This window comes from Varanus komodoensis, unplaced genomic scaffold (assembly GCF_004798865.1).
Source record: "Varanus komodoensis strain SLA01 unplaced genomic scaffold, ASM479886v1 scaffold18_3, whole genome shotgun sequence".
Taxonomy (NCBI): Eukaryota; Metazoa; Chordata; class Lepidosauria; order Squamata; family Varanidae; genus Varanus; species Varanus komodoensis.
In genome coordinates, this window is record NW_025335549.1 from 14,520,614 (window position 1) to 14,548,171 (window position 27,558).

The 27,558-nt window shown below is 45.5% G+C and overlaps 1 protein-coding gene across 4 annotated transcripts in view; it reads left to right on the plus strand.

Moving 5' to 3' along the window:
• COL4A5 (collagen type IV alpha 5 chain) overlaps positions 1-27,558 on the plus strand; it is an 84,461-nt gene that overhangs the window by 28,830 nt on the left and 28,073 nt on the right. For 2 of the 4 annotated variants that reach the window (XM_044427238.1, XM_044427239.1), the window contains exons 3-30: positions 719-808; positions 1,156-1,200; positions 2,774-2,818; positions 3,135-3,197; positions 4,841-4,894; positions 5,917-5,943; positions 7,371-7,451; positions 8,481-8,543; positions 10,107-10,142; positions 10,230-10,271; positions 10,365-10,457; positions 11,556-11,609; positions 11,707-11,763; positions 13,705-13,749; positions 13,836-13,889; positions 14,703-14,744; positions 15,810-15,942; positions 17,832-18,005; positions 18,854-18,937; positions 19,415-19,507; positions 19,795-19,865; positions 19,972-20,163; positions 20,727-20,895; positions 21,158-21,250; positions 21,353-21,457; positions 22,386-22,483; positions 22,941-23,091; positions 23,903-24,016. In XM_044427238.1, coding sequence (XP_044283173.1) covers positions 719-808; positions 1,156-1,200; positions 2,774-2,818; positions 3,135-3,197; positions 4,841-4,894; positions 5,917-5,943; positions 7,371-7,451; positions 8,481-8,543; positions 10,107-10,142; positions 10,230-10,271; positions 10,365-10,457; positions 11,556-11,609; positions 11,707-11,763; positions 13,705-13,749; positions 13,836-13,889; positions 14,703-14,744; positions 15,810-15,942; positions 17,832-18,005; positions 18,854-18,937; positions 19,415-19,507; positions 19,795-19,865; positions 19,972-20,163; positions 20,727-20,895; positions 21,158-21,250; positions 21,353-21,457; positions 22,386-22,483; positions 22,941-23,091; positions 23,903-24,016 — 2,368 coding nt within the window. Of the gene's footprint in view, positions 1-718; positions 809-1,155; positions 1,201-2,773; positions 2,819-3,134; positions 3,198-4,840; positions 4,895-5,916; positions 5,944-7,370; positions 7,452-8,480; positions 8,544-10,106; positions 10,143-10,229; positions 10,272-10,301; positions 10,458-11,555; positions 11,610-11,706; positions 11,764-13,704; positions 13,750-13,835; positions 13,890-14,702; positions 14,745-15,809; positions 15,943-17,831; positions 18,006-18,853; positions 18,938-19,414; positions 19,508-19,794; positions 19,866-19,971; positions 20,164-20,726; positions 20,896-21,157; positions 21,251-21,352; positions 21,458-22,385; positions 22,484-22,940; positions 23,092-23,902; positions 24,017-27,558 lie in introns of those variants that run through there. The other 2 variants (XM_044427240.1, XM_044427241.1) reach the window with 2 other exon arrangements.

The window sequence follows — 27,558 nt, forward strand, 5'->3', positions numbered from 1 at the left end:
CTAATTTACTGTGACTGCATGTTTCATTTGAACCCCCGTTGTAAGGAGAGAGGGAGAGAGAGAGCATGGTTGGCAGACAAACCAGTTTCAGGCTAGAATCAGGAAAAGTTTCCTGACTTTTCTTGAATACAGAAATACAACAGTGGGGCCAGCTGCCCAGAGAGGTGGTGGGCTGTCCCACACTGGAGACATTCAGAAAGAAACTGGACAGCCATCGGAGTGGGAGGGTGTGACTTGGTGTCCTGCAACAGCAGGGACCCGAATGGCTCCTTCTTGGCTCCTTCCGACTCTGCTGTTCTATGATTCTATGATAAAGCAGATGGAACTCACTTTTTGCCCAGCTTTTCTCAATAATAGAACTCTGGCCACCCAGTGAAATAGACCAATTAGCAGGAAACAGAGGACATAGAAAAGGAAGCATAATCAACATGGAATTTACTGCCATGTTGCTACGATGGAGAGACGGGCCTTTTAGAGGGCTTTTGTTCTGAGGGTTGCCATGAATTGGAGATGACTTGATGGTGCATGACAACAACATCTCCTTTCTTAAAACCGCCTTCTTCAACTTGTCCGGCCTGATCGGGGACTTGCACTCCAGCCTCCCCTGCTCCTGTCTACCTCTATAGCCCTGTTTTCTCACAGCAAGCAGGAGCTATGTAACCAACTCCACGGCCTCTGTGCCGTTTCCCTTTTTAATATCCTTTTTTTCCTTTCGCAGGGTGAAAGAGGGTTCCCGGGTTTAGAAGGCCAACCAGGTTTACCTGGATTTCCTGGACCAGAAGGACCTGCTGGACCAAGAGGTGAAAAAGTGAGTAACTCAAGGAATGGCATCAGGTGTTCCTGCATCCAGGAATGAGTCAAGAGATACCTGTTTAACTGGGCTGTTTATAGGCATTGTGATGTTTTCTTGTGTTGTTCAATAGGTTTCTTATTTGAGGAAGGTTTTTTTATTGGAAATGTTTGCAAACTGCCTTTGCTGGATCTAGAAAGGTAGCACAGAAATAGAACCACTCACTAAAGCCCAGTTTAGGGTGGAATCACAATTTACTCACTTGGGAACACAAGCCCTTCCATGCCTGTGCTTAAAGTGAGCTCTCCATTCTATATGTATTCTGTGGCATGCATCATTCATCCATTTTCCTCTCTATTTCTCAGGGGGACGTTGGACTTCCAGGACCTGGCGGACCCAAGGGAATTAGAGTGAGTAACGTTTGCATTATCCAGAACGCAGTTCCGCAGGGTTGGAGTAAAAGCCATGGTGGACTTTTCAAGTTTGGGGAATTTGAACTTTGGAGTCAACATTGAGTTCTGACAAGATACAGAGAATGGAATGAAAATGCCTGGCAATCTACAGAACAGAAAAGAATGGGTTTAACTAAATCTATACATCCCTAGTTACAGGGGTGATACAGAGAGAGACTTATTTTTTAACTAATACAAATTACCACAAAGAGTCCATGCAGCACACCTACTTCTTACGGATGCATGCGTCATAAAGCCTGAATTATCCTCAGTGCCTTCGTGCTTGCATCTGCAGCTGTGTAACTGAGGATGAGGTCCTCTGTAGTCTGCATTCAGATGAAGAAGAAGGTCTGAAGAACGTTGGCTCGTCATGAATGGGCCAACTGGCTCCTCCGGGCTCCTTGGCCCTGCCACTTGGCTCCAGCTGCCAGCAGGGGGCAGCCCAGTGTGCCCGTGACTCTCCCACCAGCATCTGGCAATGAGCCAGAGTTGTGCGCTTAGAGATACTTTAAAACATGGAAAGCAGTGTATAAAACTTCCTTGAAAGATAAGACTACGGGGACGCAGCCACCACTGGTGGGTTTGTTCTTGGCCAGCGACTCTGGATTCCTGGGAGAGCCAGCGAGACATCTGAGCCACCTGCCCCTCCGCTTGTTTACTTGTTCGTACAAAATTCCTGACTCCGTAACCATCGCCGAGCACCCCAGTGGCCAAATATATGCTGGCACATTCACCAGAAAGCTTCGCAATGTCTGAACGTGGCCCTCAGCCTTCCTGTCTGAAGTGCCCTAAACGGAGAGACCTCGCATTGCATCCACACTGAACTCTCCCGCACCCCGTTGCCGACTCAGAGCAGATGTTGCATAACCCAAACAAGTCAGAGCTTTCTCGAGTCACCTTCTCTCCCTGCCAATTGATGGTTTATCATTCTTGTGATTTTTCTGGTTCTCATCTTAGTGCTAATCTACCCACGTGGTGCGACAGCTTTCCTTGAACTGTGCTACTTCGAAATACAAGATAGGAGGAGCACAGCTACTGGCAGCTTTTATCAGGAGATTTGTAAATACAAGACATGACCACACAGAGTGCTTCCCTTGATTAGCATTCCTGGAGATCTGTCTGCCTGGGTACTTATGCTTCCTAGGGTTATTTAAGCTTAAACTTTACATTTGGCTCATGCCTGCCCTCCTTTGTTTGTCTCAATTTCTCTTTTAAAAATGCAGGCTTTCCTGCAGAAAAATAATTGCAAAAGTCACCTGAGCAATCTTGGCCTTCTGCTGCTCCTTGCAAACCCATCCGCAAACCGCACACACAGCCTGGTTTTCACTCTCATGGTGGGAGCCCAGAACGTGCTCTAAAAGGCCACCCGGACACCAAAGCTGACATCACCTCCCCCGTTTCTTTACTACACAGCAAGCGGAATCGCCCTTGTACAGTCCAACTACAGTCTTAGACTAAGCCGGTAATTCTAAAAGCAACAGTTTATCCCTCCATTGTCTCTAAGCACAAATGTGGTTATGTCTCACTCTAGGGACCTCCAGGTCTACCAGGTTTCCCAGGAACGCCGGGACTTCCTGTAAGTGCACTTTTAAAGAGTTTTCATAACACTTTAAAAAACTTTTTACATATGCATTGTTATACTGTGTATCCGCCTTGTTGCTGAGTTCCCCTTTGAGGCACTTCTCCGGGTTCCACTTCCGGAACACAAGGATGCGAGGAGCCAGAGAACTCTTTTCCCAGGGAGATTCTCCTGGTATCTTCCCTGTATATGTTTAGCTGCCAGGTAAAACGTTTAAGCAGACCATCATATTTATCTTTATTATGATGCGCTGCTTATTAATTGTAATTCAAACAAATGCATCTAAATGTGATCCTGCTGCCCTTCCTTTCAGGGGCTGCCAGGTCAGGATGGGCCGCCGGGACCTTCAGGTATTCCAGGATGCAACGGAACAAAGGTGAGACCCATTTTTATGGAGTTCCTGCAGCACTCACCTGGGATAGAATCATGCTGGTTCTCACGGTAGAAGGTACTCTTAGGAGAAGACACTTGATGATCCAAAGGCCTTGAACTTGGAGGGTTATGAGCATCCTGTGCAGGGTGGAAGGACGGGTGGAGACCCTCTTTTTCTCCCTGCTCACATGCTGTGCTTTTTTGCTAGGTGGGAGTTTGTTCTCCTGCCACTGAAGGCATCTTGAAGCAGGGTGGATAGAGGCGGGGAGGACTCAGGAAAATTCCTTTCCTGGTCTCTGCAGGCATCTTTCCACCACTCCTCCAAAATGCAGGGCCGAGGGGAATGGACTGCTAATGCTTTGTGCTGTTTTCTCCTTCCTTGAAAAGCCCCTAATTGTGCCCACATTTTTGCTCTGCTCCACAGCTGATAACAACTTTGCAGTGTGAGGGTGATCTGCCTCAGGCACGGGATGCAAGAGAGGGCTGGGTGTTGTTCTTTCGCTTTCCCCATATCTTGGCCCCAAACATCATGTGGAGCAGAGTCTCCCCACAGCTGTGTTTTAAGAAAGGAGTTTGGTTCACAAAACCCCCGCACATTATTTAGATTGGCCCAGACAGAGACCAGTGTTCCTCACTGTGCTTTTCATGCCTATAAAAACAAGCTTTATTATTGTGGTCTTTTATCAGGATCTGTTTTACTTCAGGGGAATATGGACAGTTGTCCTGGGTACTGCACATAGCCGTGGGACTTCTCCCCCTGATTCATGCTCTGAATGCTTTTTTTATTGTCAAAGGCAAATCAATAGCGTGACACCTCTATTTTTTAAAATATGCATTACATTTTCATTTCTAGCCCATTTGTTTTCCAAAGATCAGAGCATCCAGGCCTCATTTTGACCCCTTGTCCCTTTTGGGAGAAACAAGATGATGAAGTTGTTCATCATCTGGATGCCTGTTAGAGAAGTTTATGCATTTATTTGCACTCCCCTTCCTACCAAGAAAGGGCAATCAAACTTACAATCACTAATAAAACCTGATAGAAACAATAGTGAAGTACATACTTTAAACATGATAAACACAAGAGAAACAGAGGAAAAGCAACCCCAAGGCCAGAGCTGGAGAGGCTTGTGTGAACCTTGTGGTGCAAAAGCAGAATGGAAAATTGTTGTACAGCTTCTCATTTGGTTTTGTTTTGTCTGTGAAATGAAATTACCACATGAGGTGGGGCTTTGGAGAAGACTTCTGGTGGGTGGGTCTGGAATAGTTCCCCACCTTTGCTGCCCTGCTAATAAAAGGTGTTAATCATTTTCTCAAAGATCAGATTTGGATGGTCAAGTGCATATCAGCTGGGAAGCAAAACGGGGCCACCCAAAAAAGACAGTGCTTTCTCCATGCTCGGGGGACTCCAAAGCTTTGCAGAAGCACTGCTGCAATTAAATCTACTAAAAGTGATGCAAGACAATACTGATGGTCTCTTCCTCATCTTGAAATGACTCAGGGAATGGCTCCATTGTTTAAGCAGTTTGAGCTTCTGGTCTGTTGCAGCATCCCCAATTTCTTTGCCGAGTCTCCATTTTGCAGAAGCACATCTTTGAGCTGCCAACAGTCTTTAACAGTCTGTTTTAAGTTTTCATTCTCTCTCTGCAGGGAGAACGTGGCCCTCCCGGTAGTTCAGGATTTCCAGGCTTACAGGGGCCCCCCGTAAGTACAAAAAACATTTTTCTGCAATCATTACACTGGCTTTGCTCAGGAACAGAGTTTGGGTGTACTTGTTTTGTGGTGTCTAATTCTGAGCTTGTTTAGGAACGTTTTGGTGTAAGCTATTCTCCTGTGGAAATACAGAAAATTGGGGTAATATTAATAGTCATTAACATTGTTTCAGGAGCCAGAGAAAAGCCATCAGCAGGGTTAACAGGAAGACTAAGCAGCCTGGGAAAATAAACAGCACCTTGGCTGGCATCGAACCACCAACAAATTGGGCAGGAGTTGACCCTCCCTGGGGTGAATGGGGTGTCCATCACAGAGCAGAGCCTCTTCTTGGCCTGAGATCATCAGAGGGCCTGTGGATGAGCTCACACTGCTCCGCATCCCTGTTGTTTCGGCCAGAGCTGAGAGGTGGGCAAACAAGCAGGTTGTGATGGGGAAGAGGAGGAGCAAGTCCGGAGGTGTTTGTCCCTGGGCCCCACCATGCCTAGCCTTGATGCTGGCCCTCCTGGGTGCATTTTTAAATCCTGCAGAAAAGAGGCCACTCATTGAAATCAGCATTTCCTTGTTGTTGTTAGTCGCAAAGTCGTGCCCGACCCATCACGGCCCCATGGACAACATTCCTCCAGGCTCTCCTGCCCTCCACCATCCCTGGAGTCCACCCAAGCCCACCCCCACCGCCCCAGTGGCCCCATCCAGCCACCTCATCCTCTGCTTCTCCTTCTCCTTTTGCTGTCCATCGTCCCCGGCACCAGGGCAGTATTTCATGCCCCTCTCCAAAAGTTGTTTCGGGCACAAAGTCTCTGGAGACTCCTTGGTGGGTTCTTGTGGTTTTTATTTGTTTGGCTGTTAGATTTTGATATTGTTATATTAGCGTTTTATGATATTTTGTTATTTGATTGTATGTTTCTATTTGTAACCAGCCCAGGAAGCCTTGAGGCTAATGGGGTGGGATAAAATTTAATATATAAATGAGTCTTCATTTACTACATTTTTTTTCCTTTTCCTTTTTAATGCAGGGTCCCCCTGGCCTCATGGGGTTGAAGGTAAGCTGTTCTGTGCTTTCACAGCTATTATGTCTGTTCTGCATTTTATGGATCTCTTTGGGGAACCCAATCGCCGCTTGCAAGGGAGTGCAAGAATGGGGTAGGAATTGCATCCGGTGTCAATAATCTGCCGGCATCTCCACACAGAGGGGCAAGAAGATCCAAAGGAAACGCTTTCTTTGAGGAGCATCTTAGAAGAAGCGTTTGAAGGCTGCTGCCTCAGTTGCTGCAGGAATCAGGATTTTGTAGCAGGGACCTCAGAGTCTGTTTCAAGGGCATTTTCCTGCTTCCCTGCTTGTTTTGGCAGGGAAGGCGAGTGGTGAAGCTGTGAGCAAGCAGGTTTGTGTGGCTGCGAAAGTGCCAGTGAGTGAGTGAGTGCTGGAATGTGTGCAATGCAACTATGATGCTTGTGTGTGTGTGTGTGTGTGTGTGTGTGTGAGAGAGAGAGAGAGAGAGAGAGAGAGAGAGAGAGAGAGAGAGAGAGAGAGAGAGAGAATTGTAGGTGTACATGAAGGCAAAAATCCAGCTAATTCAAGGGAATCAGACGCAACAGAGAGCATCAGTCTCCTGGGCCATTAATGCAGCAAGTGTGCCCCAGTTAGCAAAATAGCGAGGTGGACAATGTCCCAGAGATTCAGGGCTCCGGATGAAAGATTTGAGGCTCCAGCCCTTGTGGGTTGCCCCCTACCGCCACTGTTGCCCTTCTCTGTGCTCTGCTGGATGGAAGCTGTAGGGCTGAACATCTGGCAGGAGGCAAAACCCCAATATGATGGGTTAAATTGTGCAAGGAAAGGCAGAGTCTGGTTCATGTTTAGACAGCAAAAAGTTTCCCAGCATGCTCCAGGCAGCTTGTCTAAACAAGCACAGGTTGGCATAGGATCTGTGCTACCAAGTTCCAAGATTTTCACTTTGGCCATTGGGTGGTAGAGAAATAAAATGCATAATATGAACAATAACTACAAAAATATTTCAGCTAGCTGGATTAGAAAACCTGTTTCGGCATTACTGCATTTAATTTAAACGCAATCATATCATGTTCCTATGATCTATATTCCCTGACTTGATGGTATGTTAGCAAATATGACAACTTATAAATGCTCATCATTGTTGCTTTCCATTTCAGGTTCTTAAGTGTTTTTGAAAGCTCTTTCCCCATCCTGCTTTTTCTGTGCAATGAGAATCCTACTATTAAGGCTTAAACTGCATATGAACCAAGCCACGTGCCAATTAAAGGAGCTTACTTAGGAATCATGGATGAGTTGCTGCATGAAAAAAATGTAAATGAGAGAATGGTTGAAATGGTTTTGAACAGTTTGGCTCCTATAAGATAAATGGTTGTTTTCACATGCATGGAGAGTAATTGTCATTCTGATCTCTCCCTCTTAGTCATCTTGAGAGTTGCCTCCTCAGTTCTGTCTTCCTTTTAGGGCGAGCCAGGTGAAATAATCACGTCCATGGTACCAGGACAGAAAGGTGACTCAGGATATCCAGGTCTGCCAGGAATCCCTGTAAGTTGACTAAAATGACTGTTTTCCTTGCTTTTCCTCCAAGGTGAGAGGAAATGCGGTAACATACAGAGCATTTTAATGGTACAGTGCTACTAAAACTTGTGTGTGTTCAGCTAAAACTTAAAAGTCACCTTCCTGAGTGCACACCTTAATGTGTAAGGTGAGTTGAGAGTGTCAGAGAAGCTGTGAGCCGTGCCACCAGGAGGACAGATCCTTTCACTAATCTGGGCTCCTGGCATGGACGCCCAATGCAGAATGGCCCAAATGGAGACACCAGACTAAGATGCATCCAGCCTCTTCAAGGCTAATGTCACAGGAGAGATTGGATCCCTCCAGTGGGAACAGGGGAGGAGAAACCCTTGAAGGGCAGCTACTGGGGGCAGTGGTAGTTTTTCACAGACAACAGTGGAGATGCTTAAGCTAACTTTGGTTTGCACAGTGTGGAAAACGCCACAGTAAAGCACTTCTGAATTTTGCTTACCTTGGGATCCCTATGACGAAACAGCTGAGAATGTGAGTGGCACACAGACCTGGAACATGGAATAAGAAGACATTGGAGGATGTCGGTACATTCTTATCAAAATAATGAACTGAACAAAGTTCTTATCCAGCCACACTTTCTTAGTGTGGTTATGGATCCTGCCTTTAAATTGAGGCCGCATGTAAGAACCACAAGGAGGCAGGTGAATGCTAGGAAAAGCTCACAGCCAGACGATCAGGTTCTTCTAAGTAGGGAAGTGTGTGTGATATTTGTGTTACATTCAGGTAGGCTGCTGGGCCTTGTCATTCATTTCTGTGGAACAGGTAAAGGAGAGTGCAGAAGGGGCATAGAAGGTCTTGGTGGGTGCCCAAAGAAGTATCTGAGCAGCATTGCTGCCCCCAGGCATGGCAGGGCTTCCCTCTGGCCTAGAGTTACTCCATCCTGCCCTTGTACTTTCCCCATCCTCCCACATCCGCAGAGTTTCTCATGCAGTGTCCAACCTTTTTCTGGCAGAGCAATTCTGACCATTCCTTCTCTCCTTCCTGCAGGGACCACCAGGTTCTCCTGGAGCACCAGGCCCGCTCGGTCCTCCCGGGCCACCAGGCTTGACGGTATGTTTCCTTGATGTCCTCTGCCTAGCTTGTGGAATAAGTAAGTGGAGCCCGATGAGGCTCAGAACTCCTGAGCTGGCCCTTCTCTAGCACTTTTGGAAGCAGCTGGGATGGCTTTCTCCATGCCTCTCTCACCCAGCTCTGCACAACAAATCTATATTTTCATTGCAGAGCTACTGGCAGAGACAGAAGGGGTGGGGTTTGTGTCAGTGCTCCTGTTGGTAGAGTTTCTCCATGGAAGAACAGTACACACAGTCTCCTTGCACTCATGTTCCCGGAACTGAGTGCTGGAACAAATGGCTTCAGCACCTTTCCGGAGATATATAAATGGGACCCAGCTTACAGCCCCTTTTACTGCCTCCATTTAAAGCAGAGCAGCAAAGGGCTGCTGAGCCTCTCGGTCTAAGGGCCAGACTATGTTTCAGGGAAGCTCTGAGCCAAGGGCGGAGGGCCCAAGGAGCGGGGCCAAAATAGCGACATGGCAGGGCAGGTGTCTCCTATGGCAATGGAGCTCTTTATCCATTGCGGTTTTCATGCTGAGCTATCCATAGTCCTGAATTCCACATCCAGAACAGGTTTACCACAATGGAATACCATGGATAGCTCCTATAAATCTCAGGAAAAAGCTGCCACTGAATTGCTGCTGCCCTGCCAAAAATATAGCATGTTTTAGCTTAAAGCTCTTAGAGTCAGTAACTAAGCTTTAAGAAATGCTTTTCAGCCACTTAAGATGGGGAAAACTGAACAAACGTTGGCAGGCCACCAAATGGGTTGCTGGTTGGGGCTGAGGGGCCTGAGCATCTGGGAGAGCCAGATGGAAATGATCAGAGTTTCTGCATTCCTGGGGCAACGTATCACACATTTACACATTGCATGCAAAACAGAGCGAGAGAGAACATCAGGCTGGCCCATTTCAGATAGTCCTTCAATCTGCCCATGCATTCCATGATTGTATTTAAACCTCTGCACCATCCCGTTGCAAAGACTTAAAGCATCTTTCCCTGATCTAGTGTCCAACAGATACTTTGGACTAGAACACGCAGCATTCCTGACCATTAGCCATGTTGACTGGAGTTGATGGAAGGTGAACTCCAGAGCACCTGGAAGGCCCTAGTTTGGTGAAGGCTACGTCACCACCTCCTTTCCACATCTGTTACAACTCCGTATATTCCAACTGGTTTACTACAAAAGCATGTTTGCTATCCAAGCTGCACTAGTAACTAGACTGGAAGTGCTTGCTGTGCTTGGTTGGTCAGTTTTCTTAAACTATTTCTTAGTTGTCTTTCAACTAGGAGCTCTTCCAAGGTGGAGCACCATGGTAAAATGTGCCAAATTAGCAAAAACAGCAAATACTGACCCAAGATGCAACCAAACGCATGCAGTGGCAGCTGCAAGCCAACCCAACCCGTAGGAGGCCAAAGTAAATAAGCAAGCTGTCAAGGTCTTCCCAAATGTGTACAATGTCAGGTCATGGCAACTTGCTCCATGCTGTGCTTCTCAAAACTACCACCAGGGCTGCAGAAGTACTCCTGAGAAATTGACGGACACGTTTCTCATTTGCAGGGACCTCCTGGTCAGCCAGGACTACCAGGCCCAAAGGTATGGCTTCATTTTAGGGCTTTGATGTTCCTTTACTGTTGTACATTTCTTTGCACTCATCATTATAACCACTGCTGCTCTTTTTAGGGCAATATGGGCTTGAACTTCCAAGGGCCCAAAGGAGAAAAGGTAAGAGTGGAAGATTGACCTTGGGTTTGTTGGCTTATCGTATGAGGAGACTGGATATAATCAACATGTCCTGCTGTCTCCTGGGGGAGTTAGGGTGAACAGGGACTACAAGGACCTCCTGGGCCTCCAGGACAGATCGGAGAGCAGAAAAGACCAGATGACGTCGAATTTCAGAAAGGAGATCAGGTGAGTGATGGGAGGCACTCCTGTGAGTCCTCAAAAAAGCAGCAAGGATAGACCTGATCAAAGCAACCTGTAAAAACACCAAAAAAAAAAAAAAAAAGCAAGAAGAAAAAGCAACGTGGGTATTATTACTGATAGAACATGATGCCCTGGTGTATTAAAACAAGGACACTTAAAAACTGCATGTGAAAATAACACAAGATTGCCCAAAAGCACTGTGTGTAGCAGGCTTAACATATACAGAAATGAAGATAGAGCATTCTGATGGTGGTGGATATAGCTGTTGAAATCTCCAGATGGTGTTTCATTTTATTCCTTCCTCAAAACCAACTAAGGAATGAAATGTTTTCAGCTGCAAATGTCCCCCTGGCCTCCTGTAAATCAGCTCGTTATTTTTTGAAGGAGTTAAATTAAGCAGGAAAATTTCATCTGGCAAACCAAAAGGATGCCAATAACATGTAATATCTCTTGTCCACTACCTCTGCAGATGGTGAAACAACCTGTTGCTTTGGGTTCTTACATAATCATAGGCTTCACACAACACAATAGCCCATACCTAACCCATGGTAGGTATAATGAACCCAGAAATCACAACCCAACAATAAAACCAGGGCTTCACTTTCTGGGTTTGTTTGTGGTTAACAAACTATGGTTGTATGTGACTGGCTTTGCACACGGTGACCACCCAGAACTCAACAACCCATGGTTAAAATAAGCCATAGGTTAGAATTATGCATGAAACAGTTCACTGACTAGGTTCACGCAGTCACTGAAGGGAAAAACACTACCAGCTAGCCACGGTAGTCATGCGAACTGGGCCATTGCGCCTCCCTTAAGGCAACGAATGTCACAGACTCCGCTCTGTAGTCCTTGCTGGTGAAATGTGTGTTTGGGGAACCTTCTTGACCCAATGGAAAGTCCACTGGTTTCTAGAGCCCAGCAAGGCTTCTTGCTGCTTCTCTGGAAGTAATCTCTAGATTACTAAATGTCACTGGTCCACGTGAAGAATGGTAGTTTGTATGGGGGTGAAAATGAAGTTCTCCCAGAGGACAGGTTTTTGCTAAATAACATATTTTCTCTACCTCCCCTCATGCTTGACAGGGTGTTCCAGGTGAACGAGGGCCCCCCGGCCTTCCTGGGCCACCAGGTCTTCCTGTAAGTAACCTCCTTTGCATTGCTTTGAAGTATCAGTAGAAGTCTTCAAGCCGTTATGCAGATGGACTGATGGCAGGGTGGTGTTCTCTGTTTTCAGGGCTTTCCTGGTGGTGGCAAAGGTGAAAAAGGTGAGCAAGGAGAACCAGGCAAAAGAGTAAGTAATGTCTTTGAACCCAACATTTACCTTTCCAAACCATGTATAACTTTGGGAATTCAGGTTGGGTCATCAAATACTGGGTAAGATTTCTTTCCTTTCTCCTATGGTCCGCTAAGATGGCATGGAATGAAACTAGTACCAGATGAGGTTGTGGATGGGGATGGGCATGGATGACATGCTAATATCAAGACTCAGCTTTCTTCCATCTTCATTAATTTAGACTCCTTGAGCTACTGTCATTTCCCCTTAACCAAGCTTGTAGATGCCTCCTCCTCCTCTCTTTTCCTCCTCTTTTCTTGCTGATGGAGAAGCTCAGAAGGTTCATTTCTGGCTTTAAACACCACGATCCTTTTTGATATTTGAACCTGGGAACTGTGATGTGTTCTGTTCAAACCACTTTTGGAGAGGACAAACCAGGATTGGACTGTGGTTCTAGTTCAGGCAACTTGTGGCCCTCCAGATGTTATGGACTCCCACTCCTATCATCCTTTACTGCTGCCTGCATAGTTCAAGTTCCCCACCTGCATGTTACATCCTGGCTTGTTCTCATAAGCTAGAGCTTCAGGGGTTGTAGTCAAGTGTATCTGGAGAGTGGTGAGCTGGAAAAGCTGCTTTCAGTCATTGTAGTACAGGCAGAGAAGGAATTCTGATCTTCACATGAGCAGACGCAGAGCCCGCTGGATTCCTTGCTGTTTTCGTTTTGTTTTGGGTTGCATTTGTTTCCTGCTCTCCCTGTAAGAGTTGCTATATAACTACTTTTAAGAGCTTGGGATCAATATGTGTTTGCCAGCTAGTGCTCTACAGTTGCCAGGTGTCCTTTTTTACAGAGGATAGTCTTCTGTTTGAAGTGCTGTCATGGTCCATCAAGTATTCAAAACATTCCTTTATTTGAAGGTCTGGCCTGTCCAAGTCCAGTTAAAAGATAAAGGGCCATAAAAACTGCTGCCTGTGATTGGTGAGCACCTGGGCAGGAGGCTGAAGAGCAGGCACATGGGTTGCCTGGTTACAGTCTTCCACATTATAGCGTGATGTGTTCTGTTTCTATTTAAATTACAAAAATTATTTCCCAATTTGCAGCTCTACATACAAACTAACTTGCAGATAGTTTATGCAAGGTTCCTTCATTTGCTTTATTTTTTGGGTTTCCTGGTGATTCATTAGTAGTTATGCTACTTGTGAACTTGTGCCAGACTATGGAAAACTCACCACTTGCTTTTTTTGGAGGGTGAAACATCTTGGAGGGCCAAGCTTGGGATGGAGGTGACTGGATCACCTCTCTGCCTTCCCAAACTGTTGTCCACAGATCCCATCGGTCCAGACTGTAGACCATTCTGTCTGGGACCAATGGGAGTTGTTATCTAGAGCGTCTGGAGTATGCCATATTAGTGAACGCTGGCCTTTTCTTTAAAGGATTGTTAAAAAAATACCCAGGGTGGCCCCTCAGTCACATCAGCACTATGTGGATGGGGAAGGAGAGGCTGTGAAGTTTGGAGCAGAGAATTAGCTCAGGAAAATGGCTCAGGGAGGAGGAAGAATGGTGGCTGCCCCAGCCTCATGGGCCCTGTCCATTTCCACCCCAAGGCTTTTTCCTCATTTGCTTTTGAACAGAGAGAGGCTGCCAACGAAATAACACCCAAACAGCATTAAAAAAGGATAGTCCTGCTTACAAAGTCATTTACTCAGTCCAAGAATGTTCTTCTGTTACATTTTCAATGCCAGTCATACCATGCTCTTTTTGTTAAGTTTTTACTTTGCCTAACCTTGTTTTGTTTTCTCTTGCTAACTGTGGGGGTCATTTGCCAGTTGATATTTACCTTGGAAGTCCTGCTGAAGAGACACATTTTGCATTCAGTCTGAGCTACTGACAGTGTTATACTGGTAGCATCTCTGTGGTACGGTGCCACTGACTGCTTTTCAATATTCATTTCTGTCTTAAAGGGGAAAACTGGTAAAGACGGAGATTCCGGTCAGCCTGGCTTGCCTGTGAGTCCAATACATTTTCCTTTTATTTATATAACAATTCTGTGCCAGTTAAATATTTTGAGGCTTATTCTTTTTCTCGTTCTAAGGGTTTACCTGGTGATCGTGGGCTACCTGGCTTTCCTGGAAGAGATGGGGAAAAAGTGAGTGAGATTTGTTTATTGTATTTGTTCCAGTTATATAAATAATAAAATACCACATCAAAATTTAAAACCTTGTCATAATAACAGCATAACAAACAGTGAAAAGGAGGGCAGGATCAGTTATTTTGTTGTTGTTAGTCGCGAAGTCACGTGCGACCCATCGCGACCCCATGGACAACACTCCTCCAGGCCTTCCTGTCCTCCACCATCTCCTGGAGTCCACCTAAGCTCACACCAACTGCTTCCGTGACTCCATCCAACCACCTCATCCTCTGCCGTCCCCTTCTCCTTTTCCCGTCAATTGTTCCCAGCATTAGGCTCTTCTCCAGGGAGTCCTCCCTTCTCATTAGGTGGCCAAAGTATTTGAGTTTCATCTTCAGCATCTGGCCTTCTAAAGATCAGTCGGGGTTGATCTCCTCTAGGACTGACTGGTTTGATCGCCTTGCTGTCCAAGGGACTTGCAGGAGTCTCCTCCAGCACCACAACTCAAAGGCCTCAATCCTTTAAAAGGGTATTAAAAAGGAATGGTTTTGTTCGGCACCAAAACAATAATAGAGACGGTGCCAGGCAGGCATCACTAGGGAGACTATTCCAAAGGCAGGGAGCAGCCACCAAGAAGGCCCTTCTTCTATTTGCCATCCCTCTCATCTTTTTGAGGGATGCTACTTGCAGGAGTGCCTCCTGGCCTGATCTTAAGGGACTGACATGTTCATGTGGAAGGAACTTTGCAATTCAGAATTTTCAAATGCGTTCACATACACTTTCTGATCCCTCTTCCCACTAACATTCAGCTTGTTGAAATTTCATTCACAGGGTCAGAAAGGTGACACGGGTCTGCCTGGCCCTCCTGGACGTGTAAGTTCCTTGCCACTCAGTCTGTCTCTTTCCTTAAGTGTTATCTGTTGCATTTCTTCCCATGTTGTTGATGGTCATTTTATTCTTTTTTGTTTACTTTTTATTTTAAAACTGTTCAGTGCTACAGAACAGTAAATATACTTCATTTACCAATGTATCGCATTCAATGCTTTTTCCTGGATGAAAACATTACACATTTTCATGTTGCCCATATTTCCAAATATTTACTAATATTCTGAAAATATAAATGACTCCATCTTACTTCAATTTCTGTCCCAATATTCTAAAAATTGATTTCATTTCTTGATCTTGTGGTTTTTCCCTTACCTTCATGAAACCTAAGCAAATTATATTTTTATTTCCTTGGTATGAGAAACATCACATTAAAAGAATGCAATGAATCCACTGAACATTAAAACATTGTTTAATGCATTGGGCCCAGTGTCACAAAGAAAATCCAGTTTCTCTAATGTATCTATTTCTTCCTTGAGTTTTAGCTTTGGTATGAAAATCTAAGCATTGTTGCTTATGAAAAAGCTGACATCCATTAAGACTTTCAAAGGATTAAGGCAATTCAAAAGACCTTGAACCAAAAGTGGTTACCACCTCAAAAACATAAATTTGGAAGGATGCAATTTTATCTTTAAGAACTATTTCAAGAGTGTCTTTGGTCAGTGCTCTTTGATTTCAGGTTGAAGATGTTTCATTCTATTTAGTATTTCACACTATTTTTGTTCTCCCCCACCCGTTTTCTACTTGTGCTGTGTTGACATGTATTATTGTATTATGTATGTATTTGTCAAGAAAACTTAAACTTGAAAGCATGTGGGCTTTAGCTCCTTGAATGAAGGGCTAGATTTTGAAAAATAAATAAATAGAAATAGGTTTTCTATCACAACCTCATGTGAACAGCTACCAATTTTCATAGTGCACTATTTATTGTCCTTTCAATTGAAATTAGCCTAATATGCCTATTTCAATCACGCATGTAACTTAGCCTGGCATTCCTTTGTTCTTCTGTATGCTTTTTACTTTTACTTTTCCTTGAATCATGGAATATGCCAGGTGATTCCAAGGCCAGACACAGGAACAACAGTGGGCCCAAAAGGCAGCAAAGGTTTGCCAGGATTTCCTGGAGAAAAAGGCGAGCGTGGCTATCCTGGCCCAGAGGGACCCTCTGGCGTGCCAGGTCCACCAGGTAAGAGAACAGAAGTCTTCGATATCTTGAGCACCAGGGCTAAAATGCACAACATTATCTCCTTCTTGCTCCACAAAGCACTATCAGCCTCAGAAGAGGAGTTTCTTCGGGACCACAGAAAGGACGGAAAGGGATTAACCCCCCTTCCATGTTTGCTCTGGCCCTATTAATTATTTGTTTTCCCCTAGACCTAGCCTGTGTGTTCATGTTGGCAAATAACAGTGGAAGAAGCTGAATGGTAAATAACCCATTCAGTGCAACATCTCATATTGTGTCTAGATGCTCCATTAACACATGTGGAAGGCTTAAAGAAATGTGTTGCAGGACCCCTTATCAGTGGTGGCACATTCTTAACCTGTAAGTAATGCCTGGGACCTTTGAGTTTGATGAGAAGAGCACCATTGAAGGTGGGGTTAACCTTTTCTCCCTCGCTGTTTTTCTGATCTGAGCAGCACTGTCTTCTGCTGTTGTTAGACTCACTGAAGCTAACACCAGCATGAGCGGTGAGAAGGATTTAGATCTGGAAAATGGTGCTGGGAGAAGAACCATCTTCCATTGTCCAGTACCAGATTTTTCTTCAAAATCAGAGCTCCCAGAAGATGCAGTAAAATTGATGGCTTTTAGAAGAGCTGGTAGCAAATCTCCATCATCCACATCTGCTTTGGCCCTATCTCAAGCCAAATAATGAATGTTCCAGTTTGATCAAACTGAGGGTAGGTTTGCATGTGATGAGGGAACTCAAGCCAAGGGTGTCCATGTATCTCAATGAGCATGGCTACCACATGTGTTTTCCAAATATATTTCTGTAAGGATAAGTAAATTTAGGTTTAGTTTTGTTTGGGCTGGGTTGTTTTGATTTTAAAGTAAAGCTGTGATTCTCAAGAGTTCAACAAAACCCTTTGCACCCTGTGGCTAGATATTCCTCATCTTGGACTAAGGATTTCAAACTCTAAAAACAAAGGTTTGAGATCTCAGGTCCAGAGGCTAGGTCTTGCCTGGGGTCCCAGTCTGGCCCATTGGTGTTTCCCAGTTGACTCTGCCCCCTTCCCCATGCCCACCCCCCTTTATTCCCCTCCCCCTCACCCCATTCCCAATGCTTGATCCACCTCTCCAAAGTCTGAGTAATGGCTTTCAGCTAAAATATTTGTCTGTGTTTAAATAGTTCGCACTGTATTTTAATTTAGCTTCACTTTTATTTTTAATTTCAAAAGTGTTTTGAAATTGTGGCTGTATGATGATGGCAGTGATAATTACAAAGAAAATGAATTTAACTTATCTTTGATATGGATGTTTGTGTCTGTCTCTAGCAGGATAAAAAGTGTGTCTCATCAATGGAAGTGCAGCTTCAAGAAGTTTTTGTTTTAGTTCTTATTTTTAAATACATTTCACACTTCTCTTTAAACAATGATTAAAGGCTGTTCAAATTTAGGAGACTAGTTGTAAGGAAGAAGCGTATGTGCATATTTATTGAAACATCATTCTTTCTCCCTTACTGCATTGGGTTACTTTCCTTTCTTGACTTTTGCATGGCTTTCTTTCCTGCTTTTCAAGTCGGTGACCCAACATCCTACATCCATTCAAACTAAAATGTTTTGCTATACCAGAACTCAATTTGCAGACCTGTCAAATCTTGTCTGAATGCTCATTTTACATATGGGCCTGCTGAACTATCTGTGAAAAGATACTGTGCTTTCTAAACTGAGTCCTCTACTTTGTTAATCTAAATTTGTGGTTAGTGGCAGCAAGCCAACTTCATGCCTAGGTCATGGAGCTGTCTTGTTTTCACTAACCTCTAACTAAGATTAACCATAGTTTGGACAACTTGGCAAGCTGTGATTTAGAATTACATCTGAACCATCCCATGAGAACCTAGCCTTTTCCTACTGCAGGAATTCCAAGTGTTGGGCCTCCTGGTGCTCCTGGTCTACCTGGAGAAAGAGGACAGAAGGGGGATCAAGGCCTCCCTGGGATTTCCATCCCAGGACAGCCTGGAATTGATGGACGACCTGGCTCTCCTGGCCCTCCAGGCCCTCCCGGCCCTCCAGGATCAACTATTCCACCAAGTAAATCATACTTTTGACCACCAGTCGACTGTTGATTCTATTTCTTTTCTTGAACCTATAATGGCATTGAGCTAGGGATGGGGAGAAAGGGAGATTAATATTGAAATGTTCACTTTCTTCTTGTAAATCAAAAACACCCTCAAAATGCTTTAATTTATCCCCTTTCCTCCAAGGAATTTTTCTGCTGGGGCTCTATTTAAAGCAGACTTTTCTATGTGCTCCAGGATCTCTGCAATTAGCACTGGGGCTTATATATATTCTGAAATGGATGCTGTAGGAAGCAAAAGTGGAGAGGATACATATAGAGGACAATGAGCTGTCCTGCTCTGTCGGGGATTCCATCACCTGTTCTGAGCAGTAGCTCAGCAGAGGCACAATGATATGGGGTAGCTGACTGAGAGGAGTCGATTTCAGGACCATGGACAGTGCTCTCAGGACTAAGGTGCCCCCAGCACCGAACTGGGAGCTGTTGGCAACAGGGTTTATACCAGGGCCAGGATATCCCTTCTGGAAACTCCACCTGTTTCAGGGGCTGTGCCTGGATGTTCAAGGGCCAGCTGGATTCCCTGTAGTCATTGGCTTCTTCTGAGGAGTGAAGGTTGCAGAGTGGAGGATCTTGTTGGGGAACTGCTTCCCACAGTCTACCTGAGGGGAGATAGAATAGAATTCTTCAAGCACTTTTTGGGGTTCAATTTCTGTTTGTTATAGAACTACAGTTTGCAGAGGGTGCTGCTCATCAGTCATACAGGTCTTAAGATGGAGGAAGCTTTCCTTGTCACCCCTAGCCTTATCTACCCATAAGTTTGCTCTACCCATAAGTTTGCTCACTGCATTGCTTTTACTTTCAGTTGATCGAATATGTGAGCGAGGACCTCCTGGCAGCCCAGGCCTTCCAGGAGAACAAGGATTTATTGGGGAGAGAGGCCAGAAAGGTATCATCTCTCGATACTGTTTGTTCTTCTTTGTCTTTTGCCAGCAGGTCTGTGCAGACCTGGCACCAATGGTAAACAAGGATGGGTACCTGCAAAGGGCCTCATACTTGATTGAGGGCCCACTGAAAAATGCCTGCTAGTGCTGGGGTCAAGGGTTTCCTCTGCTCCCAGTCATTGGATGACATAGAAAAGGGCTTTTAATGTCAGTAAGGTCCCAGTGTTTTATTCTTAATTTTTCTAGCTGTGACTACACTATATGTAAGTTGGTAGCGCATGGTTATCTGTGCCTGGATACAACACTCCCAATGCTTTCTGTGGGTTACATAGATTGCTATTCTGATTCTTCTCTAATAATCTGGAGTGCATGTCAGCTTTCTAGCTGAAGCCTTCCTTTGCATATTATAACATCTGTGCTCACAGAATAACATGTCTTGTTCTTGCTGTTATTCATCTCATTGCTTATGTCTTTATTCCTAGGCGATAAAGGAGGCACGTGTTTTAACTGCATAGGAACTGGAATTCCTGGCCCTCCAGGGGAGAAGGGTGTGGCAGGGTTACCTGGAAGTCCAGGTATGCAGAGGTTGCATTCATCCCTCTCTGTTCTTGTTTAATAGATGTAAATGCAGTTTCAACATCTCCTATGTTGTAAGGAGATGAGGACTCCATGATGCTCTTCTGCAGCTGAGACCTCTTCCTGATTGGTTAACTCAGGGACATCATATCTAAGCATAATATAATGAATGTAGCATCATTTTTTTCTGGGTCTTGGAGTTATTTCAACTAAGTGATTTGTATAACCTTATAGGTAGGCTGTTTCCTACCTGTTACCATTGATACTTGCTTTTCTTTGCAACCAGGTTCTCCCGGTTTACCTGGACTAAAGGGCGATAAAGGTTTCCCCGGTCTAACTGGTGTGGCTGGGCCAAAAGTAAGCATCATTACTTGCTGTTTGTGGGAAGCCGGGGTTGGAGGGATAGTGTAGAGATAAATCCATGCAATCCTAATTACTGAAATAGTTCCTGCTCTTGATCTAGGGTCTTCCCGGCACCCCAGGCCCGCCTGGCCGTCCTGGTGCAAAAGGCGATCCTGGCGACATTCTTGCTTTTCCTGGAATGAAAGGCGAAAAAGGGAATCCTGGCTTCCCAGGTCCTCCTGGTCTGCCTGGCTCAGACGGTTTTCGTGGGCAAGATGGATTGCCAGGTCTTCCTGGGCCCAAGGGAGAGCCAGTAAGTTACTATGGATGGGACAGCATTACGGGTCCATTTTGATATGTGAATCTGAACTATTCTGTTAAATGTAACCTAATACGCAATGCATTCTTAACCAGTCTAGTGCTGGTACCCAACAGTGATTGCCTTTTAGGTTGTATTGTACTATTGCCCAACCTGGTTCCCTCTATGTATGTTGGACTACAATTGCTTGGAATGTAAGAACCTTTGCCAAAGGCATGGCTTACATCTGAAGCTGAAAGACAACCCTGTAGCTGCAGAGATTATGCCCTTGTGTTTGAGACTGGACATTCCCATCACACATGGTCTGGCTATGCCAATGAAATGTACAAAAGTGCTAAATGCTAAATCATTGTTGACCTGTACCTCCAAAGGAATTGCTATATTAACTCACTATTAATTGGTAGCCTTGAACTCAGAGACGTTACAGTCTTAGAGAGCAAGACACTCCTCCTTTTCTCAGCATCCTGATCTTCTGGAATAAGAAGGTCTATAAATAGATTACCATGCATTGGCTGTGATTTGAGATATTTTCTCTCCATTCTGCCTTGTATTTTTAGGGAGCCATTGCTTACAAAGGGGAAAGAGGCCCCCCAGGTGACCCAGGCCTACCTGGGCTTCCAGGAGATCAAGGACTTCCAGGTTCACCTGGCTTTGGCCCACAGGGTCCTCCAGGTGAGAAGGGCATCCAAGGTGTTTCCGGACGTCCAGGAGCCCCTGGAGTACCAGGTAAGTTTCTTTACTTTTCTTGACCAAACCATAAAGATGAAAGTTCGCCTCATTAGATCCAACACTTGTTAACAGAAAAGGGAAAATAAATGTGCTGGAAAATGGTTAATTTAATGTGCTACTTCTGGCCTTTGAAATATTCCTCTTTTTACTTTTTGGTTTAATTTCATTTTGTTCTAAACTACCGTGTGGGTTGATTTCAAGCTGTGGAGCATCTCCTTTAATTGCTAGTGGACCATCTATGTTCCCCCCCTACTTTTAGGACCCAAAGGAGATCCCGGACAAACAGTTACAGAACCAGGGTCTCCTGGTATCCCTGGCCCTCCAGGCAGAGACGGCGAAGTTGGCCTCCCAGGTGAGAGGTTGGCGGTGCTTCCTGGTGGAAGGTCAGCATACTTTACCTTTGGGGTGGGGTGTGTGGTCTCCAGTTTGCTCATTCAAATATGGTTCTCTACAGGTGATCCTGGCCAGCCAGGCCAACCTGGATTGCCAGGAATCCCTGGCCAAAAGGGTGAACCAGGATTACCCGGTATTGGACTTCCAGGCCCACCGGGGCCCAAAGGTTTGTCTCTGCCATATTCTTTAATGTCATCATGGTGTCGTGCTGGAATGAGCAACATCTGGGGGCCTGGAGGCCATTTTTGCCCCCTGGATTCCTCCTGCAGGGTGTAGTTTTAGTAAATGGCAGTAAAGAACTGGCCAAAATCCTCAGTTTTTCTTGTGCTAAAATGGCTAAATATAGCTACACTTGGCCCTTGGGTGCCGCATAGCTTCTATGGATGGGTAGGGGAGAGATTTTTTTTTTTAATAGGGGTGGTGGGGACTGAATTTGGCTCTGATGTGATGGTTAAGAAGATTGTGCATAGCTTGCAAAAACTTGGATTCAGCTCCTTCTTCAGCCATGAAGCTTGCCAAATAACCCTGGGCCAGTAGGTATCTCCTAGAACATGTCATTGCTGTGAGAATGAAAAAGGTGGGAGCTTATCAGTTGCCTTAACTTTTTTTTTGCAAGAAGGGTATTTATATATATAATCAATGCATAATTTTGAGGAAATACTCTGGGATGGGTTTATATAGGAAGCTAGGGCATAATGCTCTGTTAGGGAATGCCAGCAAAAGTGGAGGCAGGTGTATCCATTCTGTGTTCCAGTCTAAATTGTGGAGGTGCTCTCCATGGCACTGAGCCCTAGGCCCACACCAGATGTGTTTACTGGATTGCATCCATTGCCCCACTGGGACTGGGGCCACGAGACCCAACTGCCTCAGGGGTATGAAGTCTCTTTCAGTCCACGAGCCAAATTCAGTATCAGAGAAGTTCTTGGTAGTCACATTCCAGCAGTGGGTGTAGCTTGAAAGCAAAGGTGCTTAGTTACCCATCCAGTTGGTATGAGAGTGAACCCTCTTTTTAAAACAGAAGGCTACAAAACTCCCTTGGACACATGTGGATGTTTCATAGGATTGTGCACCAAATGCTTTTTGCTGTATTCTAGGTTTCCCTGGGATGCAAGGTCTCCCTGGAGCACCAGGAAACCCTGGGAGATCTGGTCTAGATGGACCACCAGGGCCACCAGGAATAGCTGGACAGAAGGTTAGTAAACAGGTTCACTTGGTTTGCCTAAGAATATAAACAATACTGGGAGTTAGAAACACTCATTAAAGCATGTTTTAATAAATAGTAAGTTGCATGTCTCGAACAGTGGCATTCATGCTCTTCATGTGGCCATGAGCTAAAAGAAGTGCACAGGGGCATGTGGGATCCGATGGGTGGAGCTTTCAGTGGCAGCTCTCTGGTGACCCTAATGAATGACAGTCCTCCAAAACGACCTGACCTTGTCAGCCCTGCTCAGCTCTCGTAAACTCAAGGATGTGGCTTCCTTTATGAATATGCACATCTGTGTAGTTATTCCTTTCCAGCATTTAATCAGACGTAAGTGAGTCCACAACAAATATAAATACAACAGTGTGAGCTGAGCATATCAATGGGAACAAAGAAAAAAATGTTCTGAACTATAGTTCTTTCCTTCTTTCTCTATATCGTATTGCAGGGTGATCGTGGATTTGGTGTCCCAGGACCTAGTGGGCCACCCGGACCCCCAGGTTTTAAAGGCATACAAGGCCCCAAAGGTGATCCCGGCTTTCCAGGAAATCCTGGCACACCAGGACGTGCAGGGTTTGATGGAACTCCAGGGCCAAAAGGTACAGACGCTGGCATTTGATGGTGTTTGTTGGTTTAGACAATGGTCAGTCTGATGGACCAAGGTTGATATTACACTGCAAACTGCTTCCCTGTGCTCGCAAAATGTTCTGCTCTTTGTAAGTTGTCTTGATGAGTCCACACTAAGACAAATCGGCCCAAGGTGTAGGGTGCAATCCTGTGAATCTTTTGACAGGGAAAAGTTACACAGCTCCCAGGTTTCCCCAGCCAATCATGGTGCTTGGGAGTTCTGGGGACTGTCGGACGTCTTGCCATTGAAATATTTGTAGGATTGTGCTCTTCTGTTTGTTAGGGTGGCTACACTGCCAGCTCTGGTTTGCAGTTGGCTGGCATACCAACATCAGAAGACATAATTTGAAATGGCAAAGCTAACCAGAGTTTCTGCTAGCTGTGATCTTCGTGTGTGTGTGCATGGACATCACTAACAGCCATTGCTTTTCCTCTGTGATGAAACACCATGCATCACGCCTGGAGTGGCAAGATGGAAAACACAAGCAGCTCTGAATTATGGTTTCCTGATAGTTTAGAAGCTTCGGGGATGGCTGGGTTCTCAGCTGCACTGAGGGTGACCCATGGTTTGGCACAATGGATAGATGTCATTGTGGCTTGGATCACAAGCATGTTGACTGTTTCCTAACAGGATAATGTCCTGGTGGTTGCCATTTTGGAACTATTTCATGGCATGCGCTGAAATGCCCAAGTGAGCCATACTTCTCATGAGCTGAGGAAAGATGCTGTGTTTTTCTGTATCCTAGAAATCTAATATTTGGTGTGTTCGCACATGCTTTTCAGGAAATCCTGGACCACGTGGCCAGCCTGGATTAGTAGGACCTCCAGGAGTTCCAGGAATTGGCAGCCAAGGTCCCCCTGGGGTCCCGGGGCCCCCTGGACCTGTGGGCCCCCCAGGTAAGTCTGGAAATAACCAATTACTAAGTGACACTATCTCAAATCCAGGCTCATCAATATAGAAACGGTATCCATGTTTGTTTCTGTTAATACTGCCTTCTTGGTCCAGAGTCCTTTATGTAACCGAAAGTAAAATTATTGTGCCAGTCAAAGTGCAATCCTGATAATTACTGAATAAAGAGAAGGGAGCCCTAAAACAATCAACTGACTTACTTAGTATATTCCTGTCCCATCAGGGACTATTCAGGAATTGCTGGTGTATAGTTACATGAAGCAAAACCATTCCAGAAGAGATGAATAGCTCCTGATGGGACTTGAGGCAGAATTATGCTCTTCATTATATCAGCGTAGACTTCGGAATAAATGTTACATTAGATTGTGGTCACTGGCATTCTAGCTTCCCATGTAGTTTTCACTCAATGGGGCTTTTCATTTTATATTTTATGTATGAATGAATGAATAAAATGCTCTGGGTACAGATCAAAGCCAATTCTCAATGAGCTAATAAACGTGAGTCAGAGTCAACCATTCCAAAGAGCCCAGTGCAGGGTATGCAAGAAATGTGTGGAGGGATCCAGAAACAAGACTGACAGGAAAAAGGAATGTCCTGGCTGGAAGCCCAAAGTTTCAGTTTTAGTTGCAGGTTCCACTTGCATTCTGCTGGGCCCAGTGAGGTGTGTTCAAGCAAGGGTGTTGAACTTCAGGCCCATGGGCCAGATGCAGCCTGCGTGGAATCCTATCCTGGCCCTCTGGGGACAGGAGAAACCCTTTTGGAATCCACCCTGCTGAGCATTTGTGAGCTTCCTCTTGAGCTCAGCCCGGTCCTCCTAAGCAAGCTGAGCCAAGAGAGTCCACTGGTTGTGCAGACCCTTGTTGTGCAACCAGCCATCTTCTCCCGTGTCAACTGCAGCAGCCCAAATGGTGGCTGCAAGTGGTGTGGAAGCGCTTGGGCAGGGCTCCTTTCCCGGTGAGCCCTTGCTGCCGTTCTTCTTTAGCATCCATTGTGGCTGCTCAAATGGCGGCAGCACCTGACATGGGAAAGGGGCACTTGCAAGGAACTCTGGGCCATTGCAAAGATGTTGCAGGGAGAGTGGTGGGCCTCATGAGCAGCCTCCTGCTTTTAGGTGTGGCGGAAAGCATTGCCGAATCCCTCGCACTGGACCATGCAACTTTTGGAAGAGGGCGCCATTTTGCCTTTTGCCTCAGGCAGCCAAACATCATGGGCCAGCCACAGAACACTGGGCCTAATAAAGTATATTCTCATATGCCAAGTGTTCTCCTCCTTTTTTGCATTGGTGGTAGCACCCATTCCCATGATGGTGTTCCTGCACTTCTAAGAGTCCTGAGAATAATAGCCATGTGTGTGTGTTTACACCTTTTCTGCAATGCTCCTGCAGCACTCCCATGCAGATCACGACTTGTTTGAACAGCCCTTAAATCCACACAGTGATAAGACACCTTGGGAATGTGGTCCGATGTTCCTCGGCGCAACTCACGCAAAGCGCTATAAGAACATGGTTGGACCCTCACTGTGCACACCTTTCTTGCTGTATTGCACGACCACAATCCACCACATCTTTATTGTGGAGGTGTACACCAGTGTCATGCAAGACTGTGTGTTATCCACCTGTACCAAAACCATTTAGGTGTAGACCTTATTGTATGGCCAGCACCCTCTTGCAAAATGCATCCAACATCAGGCACTGATTCCTATACCGATTGTATTCCTTATTTCGTACACTTAAAAAGAAAATGCCTGGCTCAAACTTTCTTGCATTCTTGGCTGGGGGGAAAGAAGATGAAAAGAAATAGTTGGTGTCTGCAAAAGTCTCTCCGATGGGGTAGGTGCACGTGCATTTTCCCATATCAGAAGTGCTCAGGCAGGGGGGTCAATTAGCAACTTTGGTTGGACACAGTTTGTTTATCTGAGGTATTGTGATGCTTCTCCAAAGTCTTAAATGCTCCCCAGGCAGATGATAGAACAGACAGTCCCTGCTTACAGGCTAAAAGGAACATGAGAATGAGAAGAGGCCACCACTAGGGATGTGTCAATGTTCTGAGGAACCTGTCCCTCGATCACTCACAGACATCCTCTCCTTCTTGACCCTTCCTTGGAAAGTGAGCTGAGCAGAAAGGAAGCCCTTGAACATTTGCAGATCGGAGGTTGTGCAACCAACAACCTTCTACCAGCACAACCAACAGCTGCTGCCATGCTTGCACAGCAGTCAATCTGGACTCACTTCCTGGTGCGTGCTGTACAAAGACTGGACATGCCCACCCGGAACTTGGACCCATAAGTGTGGGAAGTCTGGGGAGCCGAACCCAGGGAATCCAAAAGAAACAGATTCCTCACGCATCCCCAGCCACAACCTTAGAAGGTTGCATTTCAGGAGAGGTGGACCTAGTCTCTTCCAGCCAATTTGGGTTCCTTGGAGGAAAAAAGGCAGGAAATATTAATAACAGATAACAGCAACAATCTGCATTTGTCGTTGTTATTTCTCACTCCACAGAAGGCCACTTGGCACCACATGGTTACCTCCTCCAATTCCTATTTCTCTATATACTTCTTCCAACTTGTCCTTACCTCCCTAGGAACCTTCCAAGTTAAGAAGTCAAGTCAACATGCAGTTGACCAGTTGAATTGATCAGGGCAGCCTTTTTCCTCCACCAGATGGGACAAACCGCAAACTCCATCATCTCCAGTCATGATGGGAGCTGTGGTCCAACCCATCTGGAGCAACTCAGGCTAGAGAGAAGTGGGCGACAGTTTTTAGAGCAGTTTCCTGGAACAACACCCCAAGTGATTATGTTTTCTCTTGGAGCCGGAAGTGGGTCTTTCTGAGATTGCTCTGATCTCCTGGCCCATATTTAGACCCTCCCCACATGACAAGCCTGAGCATCTCAGGTGCACCTCTGTCTGCTTTGAATGAACATGTCCCCATATGCCATGTGGCCTCCACTGCACCTGTTTGCCAGTTTCCTGAAGTGTTCCACTGTGTAATTCTTGAGGAAAAGCATAGATCCCTTTACTCTCGGATCTAGCATTTCTGTCTGCTTCTCAAGAGCTGCACGGATGCATCTTTTGCTTTTCCCACTGCACTTTCTAGCACAGCTGTTCTTTCTAGACTAGGGGAATGCGGTGTATCGCTGGAGGGAGTACTAACAAATCAGCACTAACCATCTCGAATTGTCAGTGTTCACACAGCTGCTCACCCGTTTGCTTTTATTTCTCTCTGATGGTTGTCGTGTAACCTTAACCTGATCCTTGTTTTCTTGCATCCTGAAACAGTTGGCTTGGTTCACATTTTCCTTTGTACCCATCACCATTGAGTCAGATTTAGGGTGCACCAGCCTCCCCCAATTTGTGCACAGTGACAGAGCTGCGGTTTAGCATACAGGGAAGGCTTGTTTGGGAAGGCTGTTGCAACTCATCTGTGTTGCAGAACAAACAAACAAATTAAGATACGTGAGGGTGAATCGCTCCAGTAATTTAGAATGCACAGCTGCGGAATTAAGCACTCTAACTGGAAAGCAGAAAAGTG